The sequence below is a fragment of the Cygnus olor genome, chromosome 8, assembly GCF_009769625.2.
Source record: "Cygnus olor isolate bCygOlo1 chromosome 8, bCygOlo1.pri.v2, whole genome shotgun sequence".
Classification (NCBI taxonomy): Eukaryota; Metazoa; Chordata; class Aves; order Anseriformes; family Anatidae; genus Cygnus; species Cygnus olor.
The window spans coordinates 11,797,856-11,813,852 of NC_049176.1; the positions used below are offsets into that span (position 1 = coordinate 11,797,856).

The 15,997-nt window shown below is 38.3% G+C and overlaps 1 protein-coding gene across 7 annotated transcripts in view; it reads right to left on the reverse strand.

The window, feature by feature from the left end:
* Window positions 1-15,997, reverse strand: part of RALGPS2 (Ral GEF with PH domain and SH3 binding motif 2) — a 146,099-nt gene that overhangs the window by 79,119 nt on the left and 50,983 nt on the right. For all 7 annotated transcript variants that reach the window (XM_040565017.1, XM_040565022.1, XM_040565016.1 and 4 more), the window contains one exon: window positions 5,468-5,518. In XM_040565017.1, coding sequence (XP_040420951.1) covers window positions 5,468-5,518 — 51 coding nt within the window. The remainder of the gene's footprint in view (window positions 1-5,467; window positions 5,519-15,997) is intronic.

Consider the following 15,997-nt stretch of genomic DNA (forward strand, 5'->3'; position numbering starts at 1 on the left):
ATATGTTCAGAGCCATAAGCATATAGAGAGATGAATTGTAAAAAGAATTCAAAATAACAGAGCAATAATACAGCAAAGTAATAAACAGAGTAGCACTTTCTCTAATTTCTTTTGAACATTGAGATTCCACAGTATCATTTCTGATTTTATTTAAATAATTAGATTTTTGAAATTCATCTTTTGATGAATTAGGGACACTATTTTCTTAATTCAGCTATTAGAAACCAGAGAAATAATTCAAGATTCATTTTGTTATCATAGAAAACGTCACTTTAAACATGAACCTGAGCTAGAGTGAGTCGCATGCCTTTTGGTTTTAATTACTTTCTGAAGATATTTGAAGTCTATTTAGATGATAGACCTTGTTATATCAATCTAGACACGTCCAATTAATGCAACATGCCAGTTAAAATAAAGACATAGCAAAATCGTCATCTTCTGTAGCCATAATAAAATTAACACTTGATTTCCAATTTTCCCCTCCAAATGAGGGAATTTTATTTTAAGTTGAATAACAGTCAGCACTTCAGAAAATATTTTGTGGAGTTAAATGGAGCAAGGAGACCTGCTTAAAAAAATTAAGAAGTCAGTTAATTGGTGTACTTAAGTCATCTTAAAAACTGTAGACCATAACAACTTAACAAGTTATTTGCAAAGCCTGAAAAAACATTTCTTTAACTAAAAAGTTAGAGTGCTTCCTGTCTGTAAAACTTAGTCAGCAACTGGGCAACTGTGTCACATTCATTGTTATTTACTACCACTTAATTTCAATAAAGAATTTTGACTAGGAGCCATAAAAATGAATGTACTGATGAGCTCTCCTATTCCTATAGAGCAGCACACACAACAGACATGGGTACATACAGCATACAACCTATTTCACAGTGCCAACTGAAACCACCAGGAACATTACCCAGTACAGACACAATTAAAGTGGCATAATAACTAAGTACAGCCTTTTTTTTTTAATAGTTATTCATGCTTTCTTTCCATATCTTCCACTCTGAAGCGCTCTCAGTTTGATTACCATATTGAGAACCACTTATTGAAGCTGGTATTACACCATACATGCAACTACCACATAACATAGGCAGAATGCTTCAACACGTAACTAATAATTATGCCTTTTAAGACAGTCATATTTTAAAAGAATCTGCTATCTGAATATTGTAAGCTGTAACCTCACAACAGCATGTTATTGTAAAGAGCTCTGAGTTTTGTTCGTGTTTAATTAGGAACTTCTTAATGTCCCTTCAATCGAAATCCCAAAGCTACTAAGGAGCCTCATGCCTGTTAAGAGACCTTCAGCTCTCCCACTTGCTTAAGCCCTTGGCATGCTGGTACATGCTAGAGGAGACTGAGAGACTCCTATGTGAACAATGTGGAGTGCCCAACTGTGTGTTTAGGGCCAGTCATTCAAATGTCACTAGGAAGTTCCATCACCAACACCTATCCTAGAAAATGCCATGCTGTCCAACATAGGAAAGCACATCCCCATGTCCTTGTACCGGCCCTTCGATGACTACTTGCAAGACAGGTGTATGGCCCTGAGCTGCTCCTGCTGCAAGGGACAGGCCAAGAGGCAAGGAAGCCATCCAAGAGACTCGTTTGTGTTCTGTCCCTCAGCCTCTCACAGTGACAGGGTTCTCATTAGAACAATCCCAGCTTGGCACGTGGGGACAATACAAGGTGATTCATCCTTACTGGCATCTGATGATTACACTTCCTTAACAGCAGGAAAAAATCATTTTAGGTTAAGTTTAGATTAAATTAGTTTCTCTAAATTAGGTTTAGAGAAAGCATGGTAATTTGTTAATGACTGAGGCCATGTCCTCATTCTATTTCAATTCTTATCACTGAGTAAAAAAGCTCGGATAGCTGAGGGCAGAAGTCACCTGTTACCCTGGCACTGTACAGCTAAGGGTTTGCACTGAAGGGTTTTGTATCAGAAGCAGGCCTGGTTTTGTGGCTTGTGGGGCTAATGTGACTAGTGATTAATGTGAGGAGAGGTGGGTGGGTGTTTTTTTTGTTGTTTTTAAAGCCAAACAAGTTACCATGAATCTTTAGATGGTACATAAGTAGCAATCTTAAGGTTAGATTCAAATTTGTATTTATGCACTCAGAATTAGAGTTCTAGTATCAGGTGGGCACAGGTGCAAGATCTTAGGCTGTGAAACAGATACATACATAGAATTACTATTTCTAAGAGGTTTCCTTGTTTTTTAATTTTAATTGCATTTAGCTCCTTCTGACCTGAGACTTAATCTGCATGCTCCTTTTCCAGAGTTAACACAACTCAGAGGCACGTCAGATGCAACAGACCTCTGCGCTCCTGTGAAGGAACACTGCTGGACACACAGTACTTGACACTGTCAGTGCCTTCAACTTTGTGCAAACATGTGGGAAGCGTCAAAATGACAACAGATATTTTGCAGTGAAGGCATCATAATTTCTTACATGGCACATGTGTTTCTTAAAAGGTGAATACATCTAGAAAGTTAATACCTATTCTCCCCCAGTTTTCCTTTTAGATACTTGTTTCTTTTTCTTCTGCTTTTCCCCTTTATGTACACTAATGAGGTAGAACATCCAACAAAATTCAATATGCTTTCTTGACGTTTCTTCTCATCTCTCAGAGCCTTTGAGTAGGTTTGCTCATACAACATAACCTGAGATACAGAGAATCAACGTTAAAAGAGCAGCAGATGACAAGTTATGGAGTACTGGATCACTGCCACTGTATCTAATTCACTTGCTCCCTTCTGCTTGTTCTGCAGCTGACTGCTTGCTCTGTGCAATGCTGGAAGCCGAAATGGGAAGAAAATATTACCATCGAGCTCAAGCAGAGAAACTTCTGTAAGAACAGATCATTAGGAAAAGTCCTAGCTATTTAAATTGGTGGTTTGAGTTCTTTGAGGCCCAGTAACTAGACAAGAGGCACTGCGAAAAAGCATCCAGAACTGCAACATTTCGGGGTGGGGAGGGTGAGACAACACGACCTACACTGCAGCAAAGCTTGGCTTTTAAATACATTCTGTGTGTATTTCTAAACAATTAGATAAGAGGGTAAATCAACTTGAAAGTTTTTGATGAGCGCTTTTTTTTTAAAAAAATCCTACTAGAACATCAGGGTGACCATATCCTGCCAATCAAAAAGACTAAGGATGCCCCAAAAAGCCAGAAATCAAATGGAAAGCTCTTTGAAGGACTTAGGGGAAAAAAAGCAGGGGGAGATTAAGGGGGTGGGGGGAAGAGACAGCTTGCTGAAATCATGCAAGCTAAATTATGAATGAATCACGAAAACATTTTCATGTACAAACCAAAAGAAAGCCTTTAAAAAATATATATCCATGGGTAGACAAATGATCAATCAGTAATCACCACTAAGATTTTTTCAGCAGGTTTCTCTCTTGGAAGCAAGGCATTCTTCAGGGATCCATACAAACAGGGATGTGACAAAAGCCTGCCACCAGTAAAATACTTTATGATAATCTAAAGGTGACTGATGAGCCCAAAGACTTCCAACACTACTGACAAAGTGGACAATAAAATGAACAATAAAAATAAACCTTGAAAAGTATGAAACAATCTCCATAGGAAAATGTTAATCAGACCAAAATAAGGATAAACAAATTCATAATTTATTGTAGTTACTGTGAAGATTCTGAAAACATCAATTCAAGCCAGGCTGCAATAGAAAGGAATGCAGAGATATTTAAAAACAGAATAGAGAGCACAGATCATCCATGTGTTATCCCAGTACATCTACGGATTACCCACATCTTGAATAAAACAGTAGTTAGAGCCATTTTTCTTTTTACAAAGATATACGAAGCAGTCAGAGAAACACAGGACAATGAACTACGGCATGAATTCTTTTCCTCTCCTATATGAGGAAGAAACTGAATAGAGTTGCTTTTGCAAATGGACATCAGAAAAGATACAACAGCAACGCAATGAAAAGATGCCTGGCACAGGAAAGGCAAATAGGAAGTTATCTACTGATCAGAACAGCACAAGTTGTATTCAGAATGACATGAACAGCTCACATGAAGGAAGCATTTTCATATTATACACTGTAAATAACAGTAAATCGTGAAGGTTGAACATATAATTGAGTTCGAAGGGGATTAGCCAGAAGTCAGGGAAGAAATGCCCATCACGGGCTATTAAGCATGGTATGTGGATGCACCTTGCAGCTCCAAGTCTCCAGCTTCTGATGCCAGAAGGATATATCAATGTATAGATAAATACATGGTTTCTCATAATGTCTCACTAAGCATCTACTGCTGGCCACTTGGAGAGGCTGAAAGGACTGCTGACAACCATTCCCACGTTCATCGACTTTTTCCTGAGTCATAGGGTACATTTCGTTACGGCAGTGCATGTTGCTGCAACCTGTAAACTTACCACTGTTCCCCTATTCACAATCAAAGCCAAGTATGCCCTGACAAAAACCTCATGAATAAGCTGTACATGCGCATCATCTCCAAGCATCAAGACTACATATACAGCTATTATCTCCATTAAACATACAAACGACTACTCCATAATTTCAAGGTATGGAAACAAAGAACAATGGCTATATTACCAGCTAAATTAAACTACAGTCAGGACCGAAAGCATAGCTGAAACATACAAGTGATATATGGAGCTATTTGTAAAAGCATCACTAACCTTGATACATAACGTTTCTACCATTTTTGTATATTATTACTGAACAAAGGTCATTAAATTGCAGAAAATATTAAAGCCCTTCCTTCTTCCGTGAAAGTGAAACAGCACCTCTGAACCTCTTTATTGTGTAGCTGGGACAGGTGTGCATGCGTGCTCCAAGCAGAACAAAAGGCAAAAGCACAGGAAGGCCGCTGCATTCATTATGACAACGTAATAGGGAAACTGTGGTGTTTGTACTTAGAGGGGTTGCTATTTGCTTTTGGTTCTGTCGTAATACATGTAATAAGTATTTTTCTTTTCTCCTTCTTATCATGACCTTAATATATACTGAGATACACAATCAGTTTCTTAGTGACGAGGCTAGGATTGTAGTTTGTTAAATACTTTGAAAAAGTAACAGAAAATGTCAGTTCAGACAATTAAAATACATATTTGGGCACACTGTGTACCACCCAGCTTATTAGTTAGTTTAGTTTTTCTTTGGATCTATGAGGAGCTGGAACCTAAACCATTCTGATCAAAATTGTCAAATCAAGATTTTTATCATTCAAACATTAAAAAGCAGATACTTCATCTCTAGCACTGGTTGAACACGTTTAAATACCAATAGAGCATTCCCCAAACAAACTACTAGTTCCAGATATTTTTGTATTATAAAACCCATCTGCCGAAGAGTTATAGAAACGAAAAAACGTTTATATTTATTGAGCATACTCACACTTTGCAATTTTGGAGTTTATGCATAATCTTTTTCATTTAAGTTTGAAAAGAAAACCAGTGAACTACTCACCTCTGGTTGAATTGCTTTAAATACAGGGACATCCATTAGTGTTATCTGACCCTGAAATAAGAAATCATAAGTTAAGTTCAAAATTAACTTTGCATCCTATTAAGTTGCTGCACTGCCGGAGAAAAAGCGTACTTGTTCCATTGTTTTGCTGTTATTTCACTTTAATTTAGTAGCATGTTTAAGAGGTTTTGGCTCTCACCACACAGCCATCCTGCAAAACCAAAGCGCTCCAAACCTTACATTTAATAAATAAATTATGAGAAATTATTCTCAGGAGCAGCTATATATGCAAATCAGAGCTTGAGTTTAGAAATGCTGTATAACGACCTATCCAAGAATATAAGGACCTAACTTCAGTTACCCAAGCACAGTTTCTCTTCAGACTCTGAATTCTCAGTCTAGGCATTACACAACTCTATTGAAACATCCCCAAAATCTGCAGTTGATACTTGGACCGTATTTGAACCATCTAAATAACAAAGCTGAGTAATCCTTCAGTTGCACAGCAACAGTTAAACACAGCTATCGCACTTCCACCGAGTTAGAATCAGCGAGTTTGTTTTCACTGTCCGTTTAGCTTTCAAAGGGGTAAAGCAGCACTCTCAAAAAGAGATAAAAACGGGGTTTTGCAATTTTAAACATATTCAGAGCCTTATTTTAAGCAGTTTAGAATTGCTGTCTGCCTATAAACCCAACAGGTAGAGATCACCTCTTTCAAAGAACATGTAAGGTAGCCCACAAACACCAGTGCTATCCAAGTTGGATATCAAAATACCCTTTTAGCAGTGAATCCAGAGACCTTACTCAGTTTCGCCAGGTGCAAGCTGCTTAGCTATTTTCCCTGTTTCCCTGAAAACTGTGGTTCTTCCATTTATATACTCGGTGCACACTAAGACCACTGTGACTCTCCAAAACTGACTTCCATTGAATAGCGTTGCTGGAGAACAGGTTGGCTTCTCAAATAGAGACGGCCTTGCAGAAGAAATTTAACTAGGGTGCTGTAGTTGAAAGAGAGCACGTGTTAAGAGATGCACCTGGCTCTTATGAGATGAAAAGATGGGTTTTGCCAGAAGTTTGTATTTTGCAGCAGATCTGATGACATTTACATCTCTTTTTAGGTCTAAACTCTGTCAAACACAAACAAAATTGTACAAATCAGTCCCAATTTCTGTAACCAACAAACCTGACACAATCTTCTGTTATTTTGCAGTACATCACTGAAGTAACAAGCTCTTCACGTTTCATTTTTATAAGCTTTCTTTCCTGTATTCCACTTTAGTCAGCTGATACTTCTTCCAAACTATGTTTTAAACCTAGACAACATTTTTCTGAACTTGTGTTCAAGTGAGACTAGATCAGAACAATTTAACTGAACCCGGAGCAGAAAAACAGGAAAATACTCTTTTCCTTCAACATAAACTCTCTACTCTCTTCCACCCATAGCAACTACAGTAAAAATAAACAAACTTTTGCCAAAACCAGAAGAATGCCTTCTGAACTAGAAGCAGCCTAACTCAGGCCCTTCTCTTATTAACAAGGGACCTGCTTGTGAAGGGGAAAAAATGGCTTCTTGTGCTAAAGTTGGAGACTGATTCAGCATTCAGTTGTTTGTTTGTTTTAAACAAAAGATCATCAGGGTCACAAATGTAGAAATCTCGACAAAAAGTTTTCAAGAAGGGCAATTTCAGCTTACCACAAGAAGTCCTCAGAGCAACAAGTCATTCCTGACAAGGGAAGCGGACAAGTTTGTGAAATTGTGCTCAGACAATGCAAACTATTCCAAATGTGGTTAATAAACTTTGCCTTTTCATTTTAATGCAGGCACAGGCCATACTGGTGGGTTTTAATCCTACCTTCTCCTAACCCAAGGAGACTACCAGGTAAAGGACGAGAGCCCTTGAAGAGAAGTAACACCCTACCAAAAGCCACAACACACTTGACAATCCCTGCCATAGGTGAAGGGCACAGATGGAGCCTTCCATTACGCACAGAAGAGCATTAGAAACTACTTCATGTTACAGATGTCGTTCTGGGATACGTTACACTGTACTTGGGTAAGCAAAGAGCTGCATCTTGGCAATTTAATAGTCTGCCCTCTTATTGAGGTATCTGTGTTTATGGCTCTTTTGAGGACACAAATGGGTACGGCATGGCTTTACTTGGGCAGGGAAAGGCATCTGACAAGTAGGCAGAACAAAGATTTTTCTCCAAAAGCACAATATTTAAGAAGGGAGCAAGAAAAATCTTGTAAATGGATTTCTGAAGTTAAAACAGACTTCAATCTAATAACCAAGAGGTATTCAGGGAAAACTTGTCCTAATAAAGTTGAGAGGCTTAACATTAAATATATATACTTTTTTTTTCCAGATATTAGAGTTTTCAGAATGAAGGAAAATACACCTAACAAGCCTCCAAGCTTAGAGTCCAAAGTCTAGATACCAGCTAAATGAATCAGTAAAGAGAGAAATATAGAATACTTGCTCCTCATCCAGACACGGGAGAAATTGTTACCAGTCTAAAGTTTAATGCAATTATTCCTAAATCCTACTTAAAAGTTTAAGATGAGAAACTACAAATGCATAGGAAATTGCTTCCCTATGAGAACAAGACTTATCTAAATGCTGCACAGAAAGTCTGTACCACTGTGTAGAACAAACTTGCCTGATATTTTAAGCTCCCATTTGCTAGGGAGTACCAAAGCTCTCGCAGCCCTGGGAAGCATCTAACCATGTAACCACAGCTGTGCAGGTGTAAGCACCAGGGGATTGCACTTTCTTACCTGCAGAGAGCACGCAAGAGATACGGGAACAGAAGGAAAGAGTGAATTCGTTTTTCTCACAATCCCCTCAGCCATAGAGCAGCCACACATTACAGCAAGAATTAACTTATTTTTCCATTTCCAAGGGTAAGACCCCAATCCTGAAACACCAGTTCATAGAACACCATCTTTAGTCTACATCTGTCTGCTAAACCATGCCAAGCCTTCTGGGAAATATATTGTTTTCGGTAAATACGTGGCTAAACGTAGCATTGTGCTTCTCAGTATAAGAAATGAATTAGAAAATTGACGGGTGAGGTGAAATCAAAATAACTTCAGGTTAAAAAGCACTTCAGGTTAAAAAGCAGAAGAGGCAGGCTGACTGGAAAACTTTTTGAAACTAATATCAAATTTAATACACTTTTTAAAAAATAAAATTAAGTAAAGCTTGAGTATAGGACATATTAAAACATCCTTACCAAAGAAACAAAACCAAGCAAACTGGCATTGCAATGATTGCTAACATTTATGTGCAAATCCTCCTCACTGAAACAAGATTACAACACAGGAATGGAAATGAACCAGAAAGCCAATTCATTGTTCACACAAAAGCAGAAGAGAATATGGTGAAAACCCAATGTTTTATTTCTTCCTAGGAAAAATTTGTGTTCTTAACCAATCTGAACTGCCTTAGCTAAGTCAGAATGTTATTTGCTTCATGCTTATTCCTAAACAAATTATTACTTGAAGATCAACATCAGCAATTTATGAAAAAGACTGATTTTAGTTTTGCACCACAACTCTGACATCAGAAGACATGCACACACTTTAAATAGAGAACGGTATATTAACACCACGCATAAATAAAATGAATAAAAACTACACAGGCCAAACTTCAAGATTAATGCTCATTACTAAAAGATTTGAAATGACTGTTACCAGTATCACAACATACAGAAGACAAGTCTGAGAACAAAAGATGCAGCAAGAGTTGGGGTTTTGTTTCTTTTGGGGGAGGTTCTTTTTTGTTGTTGTTGTTGTTTAAAAAAACAAACTTGTTTCTTCTTGCATCACCTTCATATTATGATGGTTCTTTTTTGTTTTGTGATTTTATTTTTTTTTTGAATGGGTGGGTGAGTTTTTTGCTCGTTTGGTTTACACATTTTATTGCCTTCACTAAAGGCAATATCCATCTGTAACAACGCTAGCATTTACTTTACCACTTGTTCAAGAAATATCCCTTATGGAGGTTCTTTCCTTAGAAAGCCTGCAGTGTCTTAAGGATTTCAAGCACTTTAATTGTTCACAACTCCAAAGCAGCAAACAATTGTTAGCTGAACACCTAAGCTGATGGATACAAAACCATTTGGGTTCATAAATATAGCAGTGTACTCACGAGTTTTTTAAACCTCTGACAAAGTTTTTTTTTTTTATAAACATCTACTCATTCATATTCAGAAGTCTAACACTTCTCTAAATTTTTACCCTTTTATAGGTGCTTACTCACTGCTAAGCCAAAAATAAAGCAAATTGAAAGTCCGTCATTATAATCAGCCCACTTAAAATGACAAAGCCTAGAAAATAATGTGTGATATTTGTTGGATACCATTGCTCAACTCTTTATAAAAAAAATTATACCATGGCCAAATCATGGGGAATTTAAACCCATAAACAAAGCCACTAACTTGGTTTCTGTAGCGAAGCGATACAATGCACTGACTTTTCTCATTTCAGTTCCCTAATCCAGCCAATAAAAATTCCTGGATATCTCCCTCTCCTGAATGTGGTTCAATGGTTTAATATTCAAACTAAAAACTTCAAGTGTTCACATCGATTTGTTGCATGAAACAAGCCAACAATAACCCCTCTGGTTTGTGGTTTCTTGTTTGAGCTCTCAGCTGCATGCATTAAAAAGTCACATGCACAATTCAAGACCTTGATTTAAAGAAGCATTCTGATTAGACAAAGAAGCAGCAGCTTAGTATTTTCTGCCCTTTCAGAAGTGATATGGCTATCGACTTCATCTATATATTAAAGTAGTTCTTCATTGCTCAGGCAATGAAAGAGCTGAACATTTTTTTTTCCTCAAATTGGCTGTAGATCTTGATAACAATTCTAGAATATGATTAGAAGAGGGGTTTTTGTTTAAGTGTACAATTATTGTCCTTCCAGATCCTCAACCACTTGAGGGAACCTCAACCACACAAGGGAAAGCCATCTTTAAGAAACGGTGAATCTTGCAATTCTGATATAGGCATGTTAGAGGGAAGATAATGTCCCCCCAGCCTCCCTAGCACAGCCATAGGAGTTTTTGTATGCACTGCTAAGACCTTTCCGGGGGACACCCTTCAACAACAGAATTTAAAAATATTTTAGCTCTCCTGCGTGTTGAGATATTGGACTTGTTAACAACTAAGTACTTCAATATACTAAAATAATGACCACATGGCTTCAGGTCCATATAGAGAGATTTACCCCTCTTCTAAGGCAAGGCTATGACGCTATAAACTTTGCATCCAGATGAATAAGAACCACTGTTCATTGTGCTGCTGCTTTGACAAATATTGACGTCAATGAAATGAAATTTTAAAGTATTCCTCAAAATTCCTTCTTGGTTTTCTGTGAACACGTGCGACTACCTTCCTTCCAAAACCCACGTAACTTAGCAGCTTCTAGTTGCAGTTAACACCACTGCATCAAGCTTCTCTCCATGCTTCCATACAAAAGCTCCTATTTGATCCAGACTATAATCCCCCTTTTCTAGTTTCTAGACTTAGCAAGCATCAGCTCCTTTACCAGGCTGCTTACTGCACTACAAGTTCTCCAGTCATGTACCTGCCCCACAAGGACACTGCACATCCCATAGCTCCTTGACAGAAACCCTCATTGTGAGAAGAAAAACTAAGTTTCTGTCTGAGATGAAAAAAAAAGTCTGTATTTCGGTTATTGAAGAACATTGCCATAATCTGATTTTCCTTGAAGCCATGTTGGTTCAGGCAGCACTTCATAAATTGCTCCTTAATCTGAATTTTTAGAAGGAAATATATTTAAGCCTTCCAACTTGGCTTAGCACTGTCTCTCTGGGCTGCCAGAATACTTTTCCCTCACTGAAAAAATAGCTAAGCCTCTGTTAAGCACTGCATCTGTAGTAAAATAATTCTACTGCCCAAGATGAACACTGGGGGATTGGAGTTCCTGTGCTGAAACCCTACTTGTTTTCTCACAAAGTCCACTCCAGAACTTCTGTCACTAATAGTTCTTCCACACACTGAAATTGCTGCTTCTTCCTCTCCTTGGGAAAATACTTATTTATTAATATTCTTCTGTAAAATAAAGCTAATGGGAACACATACAAGCAGATTTTATTTTATTATTATTAAAGCAAATGCTCCTAGGCCCAGTACATCACTTTATCAAGCCGCTTGCAGACACAGCAGACAGACTTGCCGGACCACTGACAGCCAGCCCCAGGAGCTGCGCAGGAGCTCATGGAGGAGATGCTGGATCAGAGGAAGTGTTGGACACTCAGTTGGACGGAGGAAGGTCTCCTATGGGGAGCCTTGGGCCAGTTTAAGTTATTTTTGTTCTGTTGGAAGTGGCAAAAAAAGGAGTTGTTGGACCCCACACACCTTGAGACCTGTTTCTGCACTTGCATTACACACTTCATTTACAAAACACACACTCATGCTCCTTCTCTGGATATAGGTGTCTCGATAACTGTCACAAGAATGTCTCTGAGAAAAAAATCCATTTCATCTACACAATTTTAAGATGACCTTATTGTTTCCAAAATAAGCAATATTTCTTCCAACATCCATTTGACAAAGCTCAACTGGAATCGGAAGGAGAAATACACATATATCTTAACCAAACTTACTTTGTAACGCTTTCAGAGACTATGGAGAAGAATAAAGAATCCTTCTTAGATAACTAGGTGGGGGAAAAAAAAGCAATGGATTTATACAGCTGCGCTTCCCTTAATTCTACCTCAAATATTTACACCGCCGTGGCTAAGCTGAAGTATAAAATGGAAATACGAGTCAAAAAGTAATAAACAGTCAAATAATTAAACAGTAGCAGTCTAAGGAGTAAGAATTTACCGTAAAGCAAAAAAATAAATATTTCTTCAACCTGAGGTTCGCCAGCATCTTAATTTGGAGCTCAAGTTCCCAAAGCATTTTTCTTTTTTCTTTCAGTCTCACCAGCCCTGCTTTCTGCTGCCACTGCCCCATTACCATATCCCTCCCCCACAAATTGTGCCCTGGACGCTCGAAACCACAGATCTCCCATCAAAAAAAATGGCCAGCATTCACTGTGGCTCTGCCTACCCTGTAAACACGCTGAATGGCTGCATCTGCAGGGCCAGGCACCAGTGGGTAATGCTGGCACCAAGTCGCTTTGTGGCTTTCAGCTGTTTAATAAAGAAGTGAGCAGTGATCAGCCTAAAAGCAGGTATTTAGAGACAGACTCCTATTAGTTACAGCTAGAAAGCTGTCTGTAGAATCCCTCACAGAAAACAAACATATCCCGCTTTATACTCACTGAATGGCATTCTTTTTCCCAAGGCTTACGAAGCATGCAGGCATTCAATGCATCTTCCCAGGAGCTTTGCTTTTTCTGTGTACATATAGCAGACTATACATTCATTTCCAACAGCAGCAGCTAGGCCTGAAGATCTCACCTGTTTCAGCTGCAGCATGGCCCTTTAACTTTACAAAGAACTTATAACACGTGGTTGCTCACAACAGTATAAGTGCAATATTACACGTTTATTACAATAATCACTGCTGTTACTGTTCAAGAAAGAACCCTGGAAGGGTTGGAGTACATGTGAAAGTTGCTCAGTCTAAACAACAGGCCATCACAAAATGGCACACCAACTGCACGTTCAGCATAATGCTCCTGGTGGGTGACTGCCAAAGGCAAGAATGTGAAAATAAAATCACCAGTATTTACAGTTAGACTTCTTTGACTTGGTAAGCAAGCAATAGCTTTTCCAGTCCCTCTTGTCTCTTACTCACCCACCAACTGACTGAACAGATTAAGTTTTCAAGTAACAACCCTAATACACCGAGAGCTGAGAAGGCATCTTTGTGTCTCATCGTGGCACTAAAACCACCAGTAGTTTCCAGTATCTTTTAAACTAAATACCATTCAGATTTTTGCTCTTCTGTCCTCAGCATAACTGTAACAATCTGTACAGTTACCTACTTTCATCAAAACACAACACAACAGATACAAGATGGGATTTCCCAATGCTGACGTTGACTGTATCAGTTAACTCTCACCTTTATGGCATCTGTGCACTGAAATTCTTTTTTTCCTACGAGCCAAAACAATCTAGCAATTAACTAGACAGCTGTCTAACTCTTGTTCAGCAACTTACTTTTCCTGCTGTTTTACTGGCTTTTTCACATTATCTTGTCTCTTACACATGAAGTACTCAATCCATAACTTATTTTCAGTTCACCACTTGAAAAAATATTATTTTGAAACCAGTATTCATCTACAGCTGGTTACAGAATTCAGTCTTCGGTAAATCACTGATGTCAGTAGTCTACACTGCATCTGTTTTACCAGAAGTTCTCACTATGCTAGAAGCTTTTTCTAGTTTGAAAAAGCAACTGATAACATATCCATGTCTAAGCTGAGAGGTACAAACCCACTGTTATAATGAAAACCTCACTAGCACAGTTTTGCATTCTCATTGATGCTGGTGTCCTGAAGAGCTTGACCATACTGCATCACTCTGATTGTCTTCAAATCAGCACTGAAATCCAGGGGAAGATTTTACACTTTTCCTTTACGGTAGGACTAAGAACATGAAGAATAAGGAAATGGGTAATAAAAAAAAAAAAACAACTGTAATGAGTCAAAGGTGTTTTTCTGCCAAGGTATCCAAGTTTTTGACAAATTTACCTATTTCCACAACATTCAACAAGAACGACCAGAAAAAGACAGCAATCAAACAAGCAAGTGCTAGTGAAAAAAAATAAGATAAGCTTGCCTGAGGAACTCGATATCAACTAGGAAGTATAGCTGTATACAGAAACATGATTGAAAAAGAACTTAACTATAATCTTGCCAAAGGGTTGTTCACTGACTACCAGAAATTTTGCTCAACTGCTTAAAATGCTGTAAGGTATTTCAGATCCATTTACAGCAAACAAGGCCTGAAATTAAATACTCCAGAAGGCTGAGAATAAAGAGATATAGTTTTCTTTTGGAGAAACTGAGAAAACAGCAAAATTACACCAGGTTGCATAAACCCAAACTACAATCACATGTTCATAATCATAATGTGAAATGTTTAAATAAAAAATTCATATTTGTACGTGGAACTGTACCTAGTTTGAGACCTGATATGAAAACAGTAAACATGCTGGATTTCATTATAGATTTTAATAAAAATATTAAAATTGAATAACATTTATAACAGGCAATATTTAGAATACTCATGAAAGTTAAAGGTTTCTGCAAAGGAGAGATCATTTAAGAGAGCAAGAGGCCTATGAAAGGAGATGCCAAACAAAGCACCTTTTCATTTTGTCCAAGGCAGTGGCAGCAGCTCCACACAGACTACGTGAGCTCCTCGGCTCCTCAACAGCAGCCACCTCTGGCTACGAGGCAGAGCCCTTCAGGGGAACTTGCTATTCTGGCCTGAACACCAGAGTTCAAGTGGAATTAAAGTCCCTAGCCCCAAATTCCCTAACTATTCGGATTTACTTTATGCAGAGAAAATGTAAGATAAAACTGAAGGGCTGGCAAACACCCAGACCAGCCTCCCATGGAGGAGGTGATTCACTGACAACAGAGCAAGGGGAGGCCCGAGCCACATGTCTGGAGCCTCAGTCAGGACTAAATCCCATTAGTTATCCAAGAAGAACTTTGTGTGCAGGTACGTGTGAAGGTACCACTTCATAATCTAGCTGCTTTAAACTTTCAGTGTGCTCACCGAGATCAATTTAGCCATTAATAATGAACTGAAATTATTATCAACAATTTAAAAAGCAGAATGAATTTAATGGGGATGTTTTGTGATATATGCTGCCACACATCAATAGCCTCCTCAGGACAACACGTTGACTTGAATTATAAATGCAGTGTCAGGCAGAGCTTGATAACAGTCTTTCTAGTAACATATTTGAATCACTCAAATAGAGGGACCATCTGTCTTGTTAACCTCTGCAAGTAGGGTAAGAATCACCCACTGGTTTTGGCTCTGGATGGTATCCAAGTGATTATTCTGTACCATCACACCCCTAAAAAAAAAACAACGTACTCTGCTGATGTAAGAATTAGCGAAGTTTGGGGCATGCTGGACAGTCCAGAAATAAGTTCACTTTCTTAGTATATAACAGGTGAAATTCAGTTACCCATCTTTGTCTATGACTGCACCTAAGTATAGATTTGGGCTTTGCAGCCTCCTGAAGAGGAATGCGAGCATCATAATAAATGCAGTAAGAATCCTTGATAAGGTCCAAGGCTAAGAAGGACGTGATTGAGAGGTGACTTTTTATATTCATGCATAACCTTTAACAAAAGTCTTACAACCAATGTACTACCAGAGACCACTAACCGGAAGGCTTGGTGTTCTATGTTTATCCCCAGTAGGAACATCTACAAGCAACAAAGTTGTGCTGATTTGTTACTATTGAGCTTAAATATTTCCATACTGTGATGGAGTAAGAGATTCATCCTGAGAACCTACAATACTGACTCACAGCCAACAGATGTCCAATAAAACTACTACCAATGCTGTTTTGCAGGAG